Source organism: Nymphaea colorata, chromosome 1, assembly GCF_008831285.2.
Source record: "Nymphaea colorata isolate Beijing-Zhang1983 chromosome 1, ASM883128v2, whole genome shotgun sequence".
Lineage (NCBI taxonomy): Eukaryota > Viridiplantae > Streptophyta > Magnoliopsida > Nymphaeales > Nymphaeaceae > Nymphaea > Nymphaea colorata.
In genome coordinates, this window is record NC_045138.2 from 27504450 (window position 1) to 27522735 (window position 18286).

Sequence of the window (18286 nt, forward strand, 5' to 3'; positions counted from 1 at the left end):
GTCTTGAAGCAGTCCTAAACCTCGGGTAGGAGAATTAAGGGGCAGTTCGACCGACCTGTCACTGAATCGCCAATCTAAAGACAAATTTACAACAAAAAAGGACACGATGAGTCGATCCCTTTGTCCATTCTAACTTGCTTGAATGAATGCAGAATTCAAGGGGCATTGCAAAGTTTGCTTCCTCCACTGTCACAATCGAAAATTGATCTCTTCGAATCAACATGTGCGGACCACGTGACTTCTGATCAATGCCCCATACGCCTCAATTATGTCACGAAATTTTTGATAATATTTCTCCAACATTCTGATAGAACTCGAGGCTGTGATGATATTGGTGCAGACCCATGATAACATCAGGACATGAGCGGTGTTGCCAGTGACTCTATAATGTGGATTCCTTCTGCATCAGATCCAAAGACAAACATAATGCATCTTTGTTTCCTTGCACTTCTCTTTCCCCTAAAATTTCGCACCACCCATAGGCTCTAAGGCTAGTGAATATCACCAAGTTGAAGGGATATGTCATGAATTCGAATGGGACAAGTAAGTATTTCTTGGCTAGAAAAGCCAAACTTCTTATGAGCAAGGGGACAGATTATGCTAATAAGCTTGCAAATGCAGTAATCTTCAACCCTTAATGCAAGACAAAAAGAAAATGTGGGGTAAGGTCGGTTGTTTTTGGTCGATATGCCATGTGAAAAGAACTTAAAAACTAATTTCTACACTAAGCGATTAGTTAGAATGTTGGACTATATATATTAGGATCCTTGGATTTTTCTATTCGGGTTTAGAAACAAAAATTTTCCGGCATGACACACTGCCCAATGCATCGAGCGGCTGTGATTGGACAGAGGTACAGAATATTTCACCTCTCTTTCTTTCTCTCTCTCTCTCACACACACATACTCACACATGCCGTCCTTAAATTGTTGTTTGGCTTTTGAGCATTATGAAGTTGTTTATGATGAATTCAACTACATGGATAACACTCATACTACATAAAACGGTATGCTCAAATAAACATAAAATTTCAATTTACAGATCAGATTTTTAACTGTCGATTAAGATATATAATTGATCTGATATCTGCATTATTTTTTCATGATTTTTAACAATCCTATAAGTTGAAAAGTTTGGGGTTCATTCAAACAGTTGAACTCATTGAACACAGTATAAAAAGAAAATGAAAAATTGGATTGCAATGTAGACATTGCACCATGCAATTCAGACAGTAGCTATCCAACCAGAGAGAGAGACGATAAAATGATAATATATAAACAAAATTTGGGGACTAGAGGTCCCCTAGATACAAAAGAGAGAGAGAGAGCTCATGTGTACCTCACTGAAAATATGAATAATTCCTATACCCTTTTTGAGAATGGAGAAATTATTTTTAAATTCAAAGATCTAACAACATGGATTGGGTTTAGGTATTTATCATTTCATTCTTAATGGCGCAAAACTCCAAGGCAAAGGTATTTTAAATTTTAACATCTTTTCAAAATAAAGTCGAGCAGGTCATCTCTTATCAAGATTATCATGCTAGATGTTGAAATTGTTAATGTGTAGAGAGAAGCCAATGCTCCAATGTGCATCAAGTTGGAGCCACTTCCTACATGACACGGGTTCGCGGATGAATGGTGAGAGAGAATCCGATGCTCGAGTTCAACTCACTTCCTTCTGGGCCTCGAACACCGGTTTGTGCTACGAAGGAGGGTTGAGCTTGATGCACCTTCGACCATTCAAGCCCGGCCCCGTATTTACGATTATTGTTGTTGTTAGATGACTCTTTTTAATGCCAAGCAAGCGGCATTCAACTTATATCCGAGGGCAAAGGCAGGGGAGGAGGCTAGGAGGGGCATTGGCCTCTCCACTTTGTGTAGATTTTAAAAAATTTAAAAATTTAAATGTAAATTTTAAAATTTTTAGTTTAATTTATACAACAATTTTTGAAAAATTTTAGTTTGGCTCTTGTTAAAATTCTGAAGCTATAATTTGATACCTACAACAAAAAACTTCATGTCTTTGCTCCTATTTGAAAAGAGACTAAATGGTGATCTGAATTTTGAACAGGTGACTGTTGGTCAGGGGCAGAGCCAAGGGGAGGCCTACAGGGCCCCTAGCCCTCACATTTTTTTTTTAAAATTTGCATGTAAATTTTAGAAAATTTCAATTGTCTTATATAAAAATTTAAAACAACGATTGTTTCAACCTCTGTCAAAATTTAAAAGCTTCAATTCTATCTTGCTTCAGTTACTGACTAATATAACCAACTACCCATAAAAAATTAGCTTCACCGTCCTTGGAAGATCAAAAGAACAATTTCAAATATGTTGATATTGGCCCTTCATAAATGGAAAATGAGCAAATGTGGACAAGAACAAGTGATGCCTGCATGTTACGTACCTGGCTCCTTGATTAAGGCCACCGCTGGTTCAGAAGCCATCGAGTGCAACACACCGTGGGCGTGGGCGAGATCAGGTGAAGCAAAAGAAGGGCATTCCTCGTGCATGATTGCAATAATTCGATTAAGAGTCATCACAAGATTGCGGTGCCGTGAAGCATCCTTTCAGTCCTCTGAACAAGCAACGTAGAGAGAGAAAATTAGGCAGGGGAGAACATGGGGGGCAGAGAGAGAATGATGATAAGCCTTCATGGCAACCAGCCATGAGTGGTGGGACAAAGCTTCATGGATTCTTGCTCTCAACATGAGGCGATCCTTCTTACTCATAAGGGCCGTCTGGTCCGATCCATTGTGATGGATAGTTAAGAGAAAAACAAGAAAAAAAATGGTGACGTAGTCATTGATTTTAAAAAGATTATATGATACTGGAAATGAAGATGAAAAAATAGAAACATAATTACATTATAAAGAGACTCAAATACCCCTTCAAATGAAAAACATATCGAGTTTTTCTAATTGAGCACCTCGCCTCCATTGAGGCGCGTTTCATTCTTTTGTGAATATAACTAAGTTTTTGTTTTTTTTACCTTAATCTTCACAGTATGATCTTCGTAAGACATGAACCACTGCACCCTTGAACCCGTGGCGCAGGGAGAAGGGGTTTTCAACTTTCACTAGGCTGCATAGTGGGATTTCCTCCTGTTCATTAGAAACCCAATTAGATTTGGATGTAAGAACATTAATGCCAAATCCAATCCATTATCACAAGCAATCGGGTTCAGTTAAGATTCAATTTGCAGATACTCTCTTTCAAAGAGAGAGAGAGAGAGAGAGAGAGAGAGAGTAGTTAGTAGCACAAGAAAACATCATAAGAGAGGTGAAGATAGGGTGGACAGACGGAACAACAGAGTCATCCAGCAGTAGACGAAGGACGGCGTCGCAGCCGAATAACAAAGAAGACATCTCTCTACACAAGGCGTGCCACAGATTCCGACGATGACAAGGTGTCCCTGAAGACCCTGTTGTTGCGCTCATCCCAAATGCACCATCAAGAAGAAATGAGCCACAACCTCCAAACACGACCCCGATGATGCAAGTCTGGTCCGACATTGTGGCTGTGGTGGGGAATTGCCCACACCAGCCCATGAAATTTGTTTTATTTTCATATATAAACGTCATTCATTTTCGTTTTTTCACATATAACTGCCCCTTAAAATTTGAAATTTAATGTAACACTACCCTTAAGTCAGAAATTTCGGGCTCCACCACTGGTTTCCCTATTATATAGATTATCATAGAGTGCAGGCGGAGGATTATTGCTTTGAGGGACTTCCACCACACGACTCTCACTCTCAATGAAGTCTTATGGTGGGAATGAGATGGACATCAACCAGCCAGCTGCAGCAGTAAGGAGCATGGCTCCCACCTTTTGATATGACCAACCGCTCTAGCATTTAGTGCTTCACCCTCTATTTAATATATTCTTTAATGAAACCAATGAACACAGAGACATGCTTTCCCTTCCCAAATAGCTAGCGGAATCATTCCCAATTTATCATAATATAAATGCCATCACTAAGCTTAACAGAACGAGAGTGTGGATTTTTCTTAATTACAAATTCTTTATACTTCAAAGAATATGTTTTTGGAATCGATTTCCGGTTTTTCCTGTAGTAGAGATCACATTTTAGTGACTAGCTCGCATCAAGACTTAGAAAATATGAATTCATATATATATATATATATATATATATATATATATATATATATATGACTAGCTCTCATCAAGACTTAAAAAATATGATATATATATATATATATGTCATATCAACTAACTGCGCTATCTAGCTGAAGACATAAATGCTTGTTTGATGGACATATATAATTTAACCTTACGGATGTTCTCATCAGGATTCGCTTGATGGTAATTGCACATCCGCGCATAATTACTTTTCGTGTAAAGTAAGATCTTTTTGAGTCACAAATTTGGGTACAACTGGAAAACAATTTAATAATGTCCATGAAAGTATAGTTTTAGTAGTAAACAACTACATGAAGCACATTTGCAAGGTTAACGAAGAAGTGAAGGCGATGCACTAATGTGCATCTTTGGTGCGGCCATGATTTTTGGTAAAAAAAAGGAAAAAAAAAACACAAAACGAAAACAATTGCAATAATATGCTTTTCTGACGGGCAGATGAAATAAAATTTTCAAACTGTTGGTCTCAATTTCCTACTTATACAAAAAATATAAAGCAAACTCCAATTTGGAGATCATTAATACCTAAAGACTTCTTTTACTCTACCTTAATACTACAACAAAGAGTATCACTCATGAGAATCAAACAGGTGGTGTGTCTCATCTTGTGCACTTTAGACGGTCAGCTATACACTACGTGATGCAATATTGTATTCCGTAGCCCCAAGTGCAAGTTACCAAGTGGATATGATCTTTATGTTAACAAACACAAGCATAAACTAAAGATCATTTCTTCTTACATAAATGGGATATTATTATAAGAGCAAAAGCTCGGTATGGTCCATTTGACAAACAAAACATTATGTAATCAATATGTTTCAAAGGTTGGACAGATTAGTGGATCACCTTAAAAAGTATTTTATAAATATGTTGTACTTTTGGAGCAGATTCATGAAACAATTACAAGCTATTCCATTTGGCAAACGATCCCTTAAGGCCTCATTTGATGCACAAGTAAAATTTTGAGTGGTAAAATTACTGTGGAAAAAAATGGATGGTAAGAAGTTAAACCTCCCCAGGTCCGACTTTTTTTTCAGGGTAAAATTACCCTGATCCATTGAATTTGGCAGGGTAATTTTTTATGTGTTTGATTTGAGTATGAAAAGCTATACAAAAGGGGTAAGTTTCCCTCGATGCACAGTAACCGAACCATTGGTCACAAACACAGGATTTTGAATGCATTAAAGGTTCTCTCAATTCATCTTTTTAGCTAGTTTTTGTAAAAGATATTCTTGAGGCAGAATGAACCGCAGATGCATGCATGCACCCAGTGGCAGAGCTAGGTGTGGACTTATCCAAGCAGTTACCCATGCAGACCACATGATTTATTTTATTTACATATCAATTCCTCCATATAATTTAGCTTACTAGATGTTGGTACACCTCGGATCCAAGATTTCTTATATTAGTGCCCCTCGGCCCAAATTTCTGGCTCCGCCGCTACATACATTGACCCCTGATTGGAGAAAGTGGTGTCGGAGCGGCAGCAATCCCTCTGTGACAAGATAGCGCACCATACAAATACGTGGAAGTTCACTCGGTTCGTGTTTGTAGTGGAGAAAGATAGGGAGGGTGGGACCCTCTCTCCACATCTATTTCTACAAGAAGGAACAATGAGAGGAGCAGATGAGCTATCTTGTCATCTTCAGAAAATTCCATTGGAACCACTTTGGGCTTGTGAAATTGTTAAAAGAATAGGGGAACATGCATCTTGTGCTTATTCTCTGATTCCTTTTGTGTAGTGTGTGTTTCTTTGGTACCAACTAGCAAAGCCACACTGTAGCCGTTGCGGGCAATTGCCCACACTAGCCTACAAAATTTACTTTAGTTATATTTTGATGTTTTATTATTTTTACCTTTTTTAGTTTTGAAATTTAAATAATAGTATGCTTCTGCCACTCCGCCACTAGTATTGAGACTAAACTGGTTGTAGAGAACAACTCCAACCTGAATGCAGTACTAAAAAACAAGCAGGATTTCTGGCCATCTCTTTCCCTTTGGGAAGAATACAAACTGTAGAGGAGAGATTTATGGGAAAGAAATTCCATTGGCGGTGTCTACTAGCTGCATCATCATCCACCAGTCCAGTGGGACCAGCACTACTCTACAGTGATATTTTCGTCTTTTTCGTGAGCTTATTGTATATGAAAACTGCACCTGGGTCGAGAGACTTAGTCGCGTTCGTATGATCATGAGATCCCGCAATCGTACCCCGTCTCTAGGGCCTGTACATGATTTTGCTTGCGGAGAGGCCACAAAAACTATAACTTGAGAGTTGCAGCTGTTTGATTAACAGCCAAGCCCTGACTCCCCTATGCTTGTCAACCTCCTTGGGGCTTACTGAATAGCAACTTACCAACCCCCAGTTCTAGAATACTGCATGCACAGTATAAGCTTGCTTTTATCATGTTTCAAGTTACATTGTATAATCGAATGACCTCAGCCTTTTTGCAGCCAAAGAAATTGTAGAACGAATAGGTTTGTTAATTTCTTGCTTCAAAATCGTTAGATGAAATGATCATGCAAGTAAAAGAATTTTATAGATATGATTTACATAGTTTGTCAACAAACAACAAGGTTAAGATTACACACACACACACACGCATACATACAAAATGTGTGTGTGTGTGTTGCCATTACAGTAAACGAGGAAGGGCATTGCTTATTTTTCAAGTTTCTAGCTGGATATGTGGACTCTGTTAAAGATTATTTATGTAAATTCATACTTCATTGACATTTAGTATTACTTCTTTAACTAAAAAAGACTCTCATGCCTAACATGTACCAAGTTCTACAGAAGGGCTTTGGACTCATCAACTAGCAGATTCTGCCTTTACCTTTTTGACAAATTTGACCCATCAAAGTGTTCGACGTGTTCAAATCTGTTGTTTTGCCTGATAAAATTGCTGTTTTTTCCGATAAGCATTACTTGAGCTTTAACATCCTAAGCTGTAAGCATTTAAGCCCCACTTTCGAACGTCCGCATGCTTTAAAAGAGAGAGAGCAATCAGAATTCAGGAGAATCGAATGAAAAATGAAGGGAATTGATATTAAACTCTGCTTGAACGCAGAAAGGAATAAGGTGAACCACCCACAAGAATTGAACTAATAACAGGTTTCTTAAAAGCCCATCAGCTCGACCAGTTATGCAAACCTCTTAGGCTGAGAGAGAGAGATGGAAACTAACTAAAGTCGGTAAGTAAATCCAGAGTGTAAAGATCTGTATTCCACTCTAAATAGAAGAAATTAAGCTTTACTTCACAATAATAACACACATTCAAGAAAATTGTAGATCTATACTGGACTCATGAGAAAAACGTTACCAAAGACAGACTGGAAACAAAGAGAAGTACTTCTAGCAAAATGTTCATCGTTTTCATTCAGTATAAACAACAATGCCTATCATAAACCAAAGGTTGAAAGAAGAACAAAAAACAACCATCCTCATTAAGACACCACACCAAAACGCCAACAACATTCACCTGGGGAATAAAGAAGGAAAAAAAGAGAAAATTTAAAACAAAACAATGCAGTAAACCCCCACAAAGAAGAAGCTCTGGAACATTTAATACCTTCCACTTTCCATTAAAACATGCTTGTATTGCTCTTCCACAACCTGTTGCTGCTTTTTTTTCATTTGACTCTACCACTACTCTCTTTTGCATTCCTTTGCATGTTTTTTCTCTTTCTGCTATGCTATTTGTAGCTCTAAATCGCCAATAGATAGCATGTCTCTAACTTGTATTCGTGTGCATGTGAACGCAGTAGAGAGAGAGAGAGAGAGAGAGAGAGAGAGAGAGAGAGAGAGACCTCACTGGAAGTTAGAACCAGGAGCGTACATGGCCAAATCCGGCCAACTGCCGCCTACCCAACAAGCAGGATCCCCTAATAGTGCCTCCCCATTGTCGCTAGAGCCCCCAACGACCGTTCCATCCGAATATTCCGGCAAACCCCATCCGTTCTCCGGCGCATTCACTCCCCCTTGGGCCCTCCCCATCCTCGAGCTCGTTGGCTCGCATAGCGGCCCAAAATGCCCGCTCGACGCCAGCAAAGAGCTGAAAGTCCCGGTGATGTCTAGCAGTCGGTGGTCGTAATCCGTCGCCGGGGCGTAAATTCCGGCTGGAATGTCTTGCTCCGCCTTGAGGAACGACGAGGAAGATGACGAGCATGGCGAGGAAGCGGCGGCGGCCGCTGTGCTGGTCCCTGTATTGACAGAATTCTTCAGCTTCGAGGCTGACGACTTTTTTGAATTCTTCCGGCTGCCGCCGCCGACGGGGACGTTGCGCAGAGCCCCGCCTTTAGTCCAGTACCGGCGGCAGCTCTTGCAGAAGTGGCGGGGCTGAGAGAGGTTGTAGTTGTTGTAATAGCAGAACTTGGTGTTGGTGGAGTCGCAGCGGGGGCACTTGAGTTGCTGCTGCTCCTGCTCGGGGAATTGGGGCTTGGTGGTTCGCCGTTCCGGGAACAACCCAGGGTCCTGCATTCTCTGGTGGTTTTTTTTTTTTGGTTTTCCGGGATATTGCTGGTTTTTTTGAGATTTCAGGAGTATGGTTTCATGGAGGAAACTGGGTTTCTGTTTTATGGTTCCCTTTCCTGTGAGGTTTGTTGATCTGAATTGAGGAGTGGAAAATAAGAAGAGAGAGAGAGAGAGAGAGAGAGAGAGAGAGAGAGAGAGAGAGAGAGAGAGAGAGAGAATTCGGTTTGTAGCCTTTGTTCTCCGATCTGGATTGGCTTTCTATGGAGGAAAAGAATTGTCCAGACAGAGAGATATTAGTGATAAGGCCTGAGTTCGCTCCCTATCAAAGACTGAAACTATGGAAGAGAAGAGCACCAATTCAATTTCCCTGACTAGAATTCATCCTGACATGAAAAATATGCAGGTATAAATATACTAACAGCAAAAAAAAAAAAATCTCTTCACACTGCAAAATAGAAAAGAAAATCAGGCCATACACTTTTAAATTTTCATGTACAAGGAAAAGAATCACACCCAAGTTCAGATCATCCCAACAAAAGGGTTCAGCAGGAGAATTTCAGTTTTATGGAGATGCTCTTCAGCAGAGGAGGATGAGGACGACAGAGAAAGCCCAAGGAAATTGCTTCAAGGAATTCCAACCGGAAAACTATCAAAGACGCATACAAACTGCTTCACAAAGCCTGGTACTTCTCACTTGGAAGAGAACCAGTCCAAAGATTTCATAAATTTGAGAGTTGGGGACTAACAATCTCCAATGGCAGAAGAAGAGGAGAGGGAATGGAGGAGCCTGTGAGTGAAGGCGCAGAGGAGGAGCCAGGGAGATGGGAGGATGAAAATCAGACTTGGGTTTAAAAAGAATTTGTGTACAAAAATTTTACCTTTCTGGCATTTAAATACCTTCCTGAGTACCTCACATGGTTCATAGCAACTCCACCAAATTGAAGCTGTAATTATTGGCATTCATGGAGATTTATTATTGTAAATTACTGTTGGGTTATTCAAGATGCTGTATTTACCACCCATGGCAATCTTTTTCTCTCTAATTTCTTCCAGGATTCATTGTTTATGTTATTTCTCAAAGGCACCTGCTTTTCTAGATGCAAATATTGTTTCAGGCATTAGATCTGAATCTTCACCTCACACGGTTTGCTAAGTGAGCTTCAAGTGACTTTCCATATGAAAAATGTAAATCTCATGATACCCAAAACTCATATTTTACAGGTAATTGAAAGGAACTGAAATCACTCCATTCCTCAAAGCATTTCTTGATGAACTCTCTTCCCTTAAGATTTAGTATCTTTATATCCCTCAACTCCATGTAACTCTCCTTATCTCCTTCTCTTATCTGATAAAATTGGAAAAGTACAGAGAAGATAAGCATAACCACAAACAAAAACCAAGAATTGTTCCAAATTTTAAATACAAGAGAATATGCTAAACCATCTTGGATGCAGTTTTGTGGAAGTTCAAGTCTTGCCCAACAACAACCTCACTGTAAAAAGGAAGGAAAAAGAAAAGTTAAACTGTACAGTGGCAGAGCCATAAATCTAAGTCAGAGGAAGCACTTAAGCCAGCGGCCGAGGGGGCCGAGTCTAAGGAAGGCCACCCCATTCCTTGGCCTCGCCCTTCAATGCATTCTACAGTGACTCCGTGGAGGCACAGGCACGTGTCTTTTCCCAGCCTCACATGTAACTCCCCCACTGCAACAGCCATGGCGGATCAGACAACAGCCAATGGATGAAGAAGGCATAGTAAATGTCGACCATTGCGCTATTTCCCGTTACAGTACATTACGATGACCTGGTGCAGTAATACAGATTACAGATTCTTTTTGTACATCTTATGGCAGTGTTCATGAATGAACTGTCTATCTCTCCAAGAGGAAGAACTGGCTGAGCAATTGATCGGATTTGAGGAACTACAGACTCAGACCAAGTCCCCAATCACAAGTTTGGCAAGACAAGATCTCAATGAATAGTCAGACTGAGGATTAGTCGTTGAGCATATTAATAACTAGTATCCATCTAAATCCGGATCGAAGCAAGTGAGAGAGAGAACTACGACCCATTACATTAAAAAAAGAAAAAAGGCCTTAAGCCCCCAACTCACAAGATTAAAAATTGTGTTGGTCCCTAGTGTAGACCTAATGTACATCGACGAATTCACTTTATTTTTAACATAGTGCCCACATGAATCAAACTGGGAACATGCTTAGTGCGCCCCTAGCGCAACCAATGGCAGTTATAGTTACGCTACGCCGTTTAGGGCTGGATGAATTCAATAAACAAGAAAATCCTAAAACTCAACTGCCTTTGGATCGCTTTATAGGAGTTGTTTGAGGAAATTGAGAAACCAAAAGGCTCCTCTAAGTAATTCGATAAGGAATCGTAGCCCTCAATCAATGTGGAATTGGGCGCTGGAAGTCCCCAACGGTTTTCACACCTTCGTTTGGGTCAAATGAGTCCGCGCTCATCCGCACCATAATTTCCAGAAAGGACAAGATTTTAATAGAATTCACAAAACTGTAATTTCTTTTCCTTTTTTCCTCTTTGGGGTCTATGGCTACTGCGGCGCGGAACAGACGCTGATGCCCATATTTTCCGTTCACCCAATTGCCACGACTCCCGACGTCAGTTAACAGAAATGCCATTATCCTGCGAACGAAGAAACCAGGGAACGGCTTCGACCGAAGAAGAAGTTATTTTCGTACGACCGCGTTAAGGAGCAGGGCTGCCGTGCAGGAGAAGTTACAGAAAGAAAACAAGGCGGTGGATTGATGGTATAACTGTTATGCGACATGCGGGGGCTCGCGTGGGAACGAAGCAATCTCGAGGGAGGGGGAAGCAAGCGATGTGGACCGTCCGATGGCCTCAACTGCTCCCCTTGTACCGTGCGTTTGTACCGCAGCTGCGAATCAGAATGTTAACGTCCCACCCCCCCCGATGGTTAGTTGTCCGCCGTACACGTGTATGATGGCGATTCGTTCGCCCGTACATGACCGAATTTCATCCGAAATTGCGGAGTGCAAGCGGTCGGTCAGCTCATGCTGCCCAGGTCTACCATTAGGTGACCTTCAATTATAAATTTCCTAATTTACCCTTATATATATGTTTTTATTTTTTAATCTAAAAAAATAAGTTTTAAGTGAGCTAATAGTTAGCACAGCCCATCCTTTGAAAAGAAGCTCAAAGGCGCTTCAATTCCCCTTGCCTTTGAGATCATCTACTGACAACGTCAATGATAATCGCAGCATATACTTTAACTTAAGTACTGTGCTCTACCACTTTACCTTATGAGAATCGAACTATTAACATGTCTGTTATGACTCTATCCTAACCAACTACTTTATGTCCCTTATAGTTAGAAGAGGAAGCTTGATGTGGTTGCCTTAACTTAGCGTGTTTAGAAGGGGTTTTGTATAATGAACCAAAGTAAAATGGATTTGGGACACTAAGTTTCTGTAAATTTCAATTCACTTGGTTTCACAAGAAGTCAAGAAGTTACTTGTAGTTAAGTTCTTATGTATGCAGAGTGTACAATAACATCAATAACATCATTTCTTAAGCGGACTGATCCTTTTCTTTTTTTCCTGTCGTCTCTACAAGTTAGTAGATGTCATTTTTGCATTCATAATGTATCTTTTCACGCAAGTGCCTTTTTTGGTTTTGTCTATAAGCAGCATTGAAGATAGAAAGTTTTAGCTGAGGAGCAATGATCTATCTTACTATTATAATGGATTGGGTGTATTGTAAAGTTAGAAGTCACTAGTGTGGGTTTAGTGTGGACACCTCATGTGGCTAAGCCTTAGTCCAACATATAATAATAAAACTTTTATAAAGGTTTACAGAGGCTGGGTGGGTACTTGCCCACTCTAGCCCCATGGTAGCTTCACTATTGTCTATAAGCCAGTAGATATCCTTATTGCATCAAAATGCAATTTTTCATGCAAAACTGCTTCATTGTAGGGTTCGGAGGTCACCAATATCCTTCTTCATATAGAAAATTAACAAACAAGACATAAGTATAGCTGGTCGAACTGGCACTAGTGAATGCTCGTGTTGTTTGTTCTCCTATGGGTGCTATGCTTTTTGTGGAAGTAGTATACTCGCTGATGTACATTGGACAAACACAAAACACTAATGTAGTCTTAGTCTAAGTTGGTGGGTAGAGGTTCGGTTGCATTTGGGTGGTCGGATGTGATACTTTTTTTGCTCACCAATGACAAACACGAAACTGATTATTTCATAGCTACACTCAATAGTTCGATCCTTAGTGGGCTAAAAAGATAAAATTAATGTTACTTGTTCTATGTAACTCAAAGAATCGCCATGTATCCAAGTATTACTAGAGATAATTCAAACCAGACCTAGCAATTCATATTCTTATGCTTTTAACTAGAAAAAAAAAATACACTTCTAATTCAACAAGTGCAATGCTTGAAAATTTGGCATGTTTATCTCAAAGTCGACACAACTTTGAATTCTTGCGAATTCAAACCCACTAGTTAATGGGACCTCTTATTTTATTATGCCCTGCCATGTTAATGTTCAAGCGTAGGCCACACCAACTTGTCGGTGGTCCTACTAGCGAGGCCCAACTAACGAGCTTCGGCACCTAACCTAGGGATGGCTTATGCTTTGTAGCCCAATTAAAGTTCAAGCTAGCCTTGTGAAAGCTAAAAACTTTACTCCTAATTAAAGTCTGGTCGCTTTCAATCAATTTGCTTGTGTTTGATTGCTTTGATTCTTTGATCTAACTTAATCTAAAATTGTAGAATTTTTACTTGAAATGACATAATCGCATGCATTCACATGAAGTTGAACCACATGTGAAACATATAATTGATCAACTTGCTCCGTGAAGGGCGTGTGAAATCTTGTAATGGTACGAGAGTGCCGATTATCTGAAAACAATCTTCAGTGTCTAGAGATAAAGGAAAAAAAAAACAGTAGAATAAGCATGTGGGTTTCAACTATTCCTAACAAAAAGAACCAAACTTAAAATAATCTGTGAGTTAAAGCTCATAATGTGATTACAAACAGGATGAATCCGAGACGATTAAATGAACATTGTGTTCTTGAAATACACAATCTAAAGCTATTATGTTCTTCTTGTAATAAATGTGATGTAATTATAAGAATGGCTTGTAAATTTGAATCTCAAATCACCTTGAATCTATGGTTTTCCATACATAGCATGGATTCGAGATACATGCTATTGAGATCCACTACTTGTTTAAACTGATCAACATCATATAAGATCTGACGCTATCAAACACAGACTTAGTGTTCTCATTATAATAGATCACGACGAAACCTAGTTCTGGCCTGTTTGCATCCCCAATTCCTTTTCTTCTAAATTTCGTTGTGGAAAATGTGTTCCCATAGGCTGGACCTCTTTCTCTCAATTTTTTACTATGAAAATATTAATTTACAAAATCTAAATTTCTAGAAAAGGTTTATTTCTACGGCCATGTATTTATTGATCATATGGACAATATATCATCATGTGCAATAGTACTTTAGAAGATTAAACTTATACGTATTAAGCATGAGAAGGAAGCGCTCTCAATGCAGTGACAAAGGCATTGCATGATGAGGAGCATTTCGGTCGTTTTCAGAAAGTCAGGTACATATCCGTCCGTGACCATGGGGCAGGGGTAGGGGCGCTGCCCGTGCGAGGGACAACGTAAGATTCGTAAAGATTTGGTTTTGCCCATGCGGACAACGACGGGTTGCGTGCCCTGAAATTTCGGTCACGACCGTTTTTGGCACGGGGACAGGTTTTTGTCAATCCAAATGACTAAATTGCCCTTTGACTTTTTTGGGGGGCAAAGTTAGGTACATCTTGTTCTACATGTCCCAGTTCAGATCTCGAACCAAACGGAGATGGGGTTGTGACACAACTGGATCTAGGACTTTCTTTGGTGGATCTTGGATTCATTTAGAAAATATTGGTTGAATGGACTTATTTCCACTAAAAGCAAAAGTCTGTGTTATATTAAAAAGAGCCACATCTACCCATCACAACTCCCTCATCAATAACAAAGAATTCAGTTTTGAACTCATTCATATGCTAGCAATCAACATATCATCAAAGATTTGATCTTTTCTAGCTCTGTTTGTTTCGGTCCCGAGCGGATTCAGCATGATAGGAGGGTTTTGGCTATCACAACAACAATTGCCAATCAAAAAAGCTGCTAAAAGCATGCATTGGCTGTAGCGACGGAGGCGTTACATCGAGGTTTTATGACAATAAGGGGGTGTTTGGCAACAAGAAACCATGTTAATATTTTCATAAATCTGTCCCAAATATTGGAGCAGACTTATATATGTTCTATGAATTTGTTTCCTTCTTTGAAATAGATTTATGAAATATTAACACAGTGTTTGTATTGTTTAATGCTCCTCAAAAAAGCATGGGATGGTAATAAAGTGTGACTCTTGCCAAACAGCCATGAAATGTTACTTGACAGCAGCGACATTTTGGGAGTGTCCTATGAATGTCTCAATTTTGCGACAGATTCATGCAACACTGGATTCTGGTGTTCCATGAATCGCCCCATTTTTTTAAAGCAGATTTGTGGGACACTCTTGCAAGGGTGTGTATAAGTTTTATTGTTTCACAGGTGCCATTTCCACTTGCACAAAAAGAAGGGAAAAAAACTGTCCCTTGCATATTAGACAGATTCAAATAAGAAGTTTTTCTTGGGTTATTGACTCGAATGATTGTGATTGGATCATGTCATAACTGGTGGGATTGGTTTTTGATCCACCAGACTATCTCATATGGATATGGGTAGGGCTGTCCACAAGTCGAGCCAAGCGGGACCAACTCCACCCTGGCTCACCTCAACTTGATCGCCCTCGAGCTTGACTAGGTTAAGCATAAGACAGCCAAGTGCTAATATTGTGAAAAACATGGTCTAATAAATTTTAGGCAAGCTTACTCAAAACCTAATTGAGCTGAGCTTGCGTGGTTAATCAATCTGCATAAAAAATTGGAGCAGATTCATTGAATACTTTGTTACATTGCTCTATAAATCTACTCTAATTTTTGGGTCTAGAGAGTCTAATTCCTGGTTGAAATTTCTAAAATTTTCAAATTCTTTATTTTTTATGTGACCCATTTGCAATATCTATGCTTCTTACTAGCCCAAAATCCTTTCAAAAACCAATATAATTTGTCAACATAAAACTTTCAAAGAAATTCAAAAACATGCCTAACCTTTGGTGGTATAACAAAAACATGCTTAAGTATGATTTTTTTTTTTTTTCATGTAAGCGATTTTCTTATATGTAGTTGAGACAATTAAATGTGAGGTTTTACCTTAATGGGGAATGGGATGAGCCATCTGGCTCCCACTGCGCCTTCATCTCGAACATTAAGGCGAGGAATTAGTAGCTGAACCATGCACATGAGTTAGGGCGAGCTTGGCCCTCCTTCCCATCTTCCCTTCTTCTTGCTAGCGCGTTCAACAGAAATGCATAAAAGACGACTTCACTCGTTTGTCGTTCCACTTAAATTTCTGGATCTGTTACCAGTGACAACTGTGGATGTTGCAACTGATAAAGGCAGAGAAGGTCACAGTATTGAGAGAAAGAGCAGAGGAAAAACAGAAAGATAGAGAAGAATTCTCTATTTAGGTTAACGTTAAATGATACAACTTTGGAAAAATATATACAGTTTATAGAGTTCTAAAGAGTACAGCTAAGCTGGTAAGTTCTTCTGTTCTTGCAACAGTCTAAGAGAGAGCTGAGGAGCCAAGAGAGTTAATTTGATATAGACTTTATTTACTAACACTCCCCCTCAAGTTGGTAATGTGATTCTAAACTTGCTGATGATTTTGCTGAAGTTTTCATTGCATAGTAGCATCGTGGAAAACTTTTTTTTTTTCTGAATCTTTTCCCTAACAAAGTGGCAGCCCACTTTTATATGTCTCGTTCCATAGCTTCAGTTGTCCTGATCTCCATATCTGTTAAAGTATATTTCATCCATAGTAGTTTGGAGGTTGCTAGTGCTATAGAGCAGTACTTTGCTTCTGCGCTTGATCTAGCAACGACTGATTGTTTGGCATGTTACATACTTACAGTTAGGTAAATTAGCTTTCCAATAAGTGGTTGAATCTTGTATACATTTTCCTTGATCCTTCATGAGCTATGTCATACGAACTCTTCAAAAAAATGGTTGCACCCATGTTGACATGGTGCTGGTGTTGGTGCTGGTGCTGCTCTGAGACGTACCCCAATCACATCATTTCTTATGTAAGTTCAAAATATTTTTTATTTTTTTTTCTCTGTCCCTTTTTTTCTTTATGTATAGTAATAAAATAAAAAGAAATGACATATTAAGCTAAGAAACAAGCTAAAATTATAAATGATATGAATACATACATATATATATATATATTATGCATATACAGCTTCGTTGCATCCTCGCATCCAAATTTTTTAGGATAAGTCACACTGACACCCGCATGGGCCGCATCTGCACCCGCACTCCGCACTCATGTGACATAGTTCTTGAGTTTCAGATTCAATGTGAGTAAAACATGACTCAGGAGAACAGAACTACACCCAGCCTGATAGAATAAGAATCGAACCAAATCGAGCTGTGTCCTAAAGTGGTCTAGGTTAGGCCCGGTAGGGCATGCCTGGCACCGGTGCGTGCGGTGCAGTCCTTAATTAATGGGGACTTCATAATTAATCATTGATTAAGTGTGCCACATGAACATAAATTCAGGGGCCTGCAAGATGATATCAATCAAGTATAGTTCCTTGGATGCATTCATGTGCTTCCTTTACGAAGTCATAGTGCAATTAAACAAGCACTTAATGACACTGCCTCTGCATTAATTGTGTTCAACAATATTAATCTTTCTTGGCTGTTTATGAATATGGTACTTCTCACTTGGGATGCCCCTTTTGTGGTTAATTTCTTCTTTACTTTTAATGGCTATTTATTATCCACCAAAAATTTTGGCCAGCGCTCTTGGCGACCAAAATTGAGAAAAAAAAATGTCTAAAATCCTTAATCCATGATCTAAACTGTTGTAGTCTAAAGCGTCATGTGGAGATTAAAGGAGGCAAGATTTCATTAATGCTGCAACATAAAGGGGTGGACAAAACCTTGAGATCTTAGTTTAATAAGACACACTCATTGATCTAATGTCATAAATAATCAACTAGATACTCGAAACATATATAAGATTTCCCTCATCCCCAAGAGAGATAATCAACTACATACTCAAACACACACACACACACACACACACACACATATATATATATATATATATATATAAGAGAAGGAGAGGGGAGAGGGAGAGAGAGAGAGAGAGAGAGGAGAAGACAACCAAGAACTCCATGCTAAAACCATTGAATAATACCCTTCAAGCCAACGCTCAATGTCGTCAGAAGAGTAGCACCCACGAGATTCGAATAAGAAATGTGCCGGATACTCAAAAGAGAGAGAACATGGCGCTAGTGGCACATAAGTTCTAATACGGGACATCAGTCACTGGTGGAGATATGCAGGCATTGATTGAAGGACATGTTACCTTTTCATCATATCAAGATCAATAAAATGAGTATTAATTGGTTGCCAACGCATGTTTAAGTCCTTGGTTCCATTTCAAACTTCTTATGAT

General features: G+C 39.4%; 1 protein-coding gene across 2 annotated transcripts; it reads right to left on the bottom strand.

Moving 5' to 3' along the window:
- Nucleotides 1–7516: 7516 nt before the first annotated feature.
- LOC116247640 (dof zinc finger protein DOF3.1-like) lies at nt 7517–9503 on the bottom strand. Of its 2 annotated transcripts, none has more exons than XM_031619874.2 (2): nt 9151–9503; nt 7517–9020 (listed from the first exon to the last, which is right to left on the bottom strand). In XM_031619874.2, exon 2 carries the CDS (start codon nt 8641–8643, stop codon nt 7975–7977), a length of 669 nt encoding a protein of 222 aa, XP_031475734.1. In that variant the 5' UTR covers nt 8644–9020; nt 9151–9503; the 3' UTR covers nt 7517–7974. The 2 variants fall into 2 exon arrangements, with proteins under 2 accessions (XP_031475734.1, XP_031475739.1); XM_031619879.2 differs by having other exon boundaries at nt 9114–9503.
- Between the last annotated feature and the right edge of the window lie 8783 nt (nt 9504–18286).

Excerpts from the sequence above, each read along its gene's own strand:
- LOC116247640 (XM_031619874.2), bottom strand. The coding sequence starts at position 8,643 with ATGCAGGACCCTGGGTTGTTCCCGGAACGGCGAACCACCAAGCCCCAA.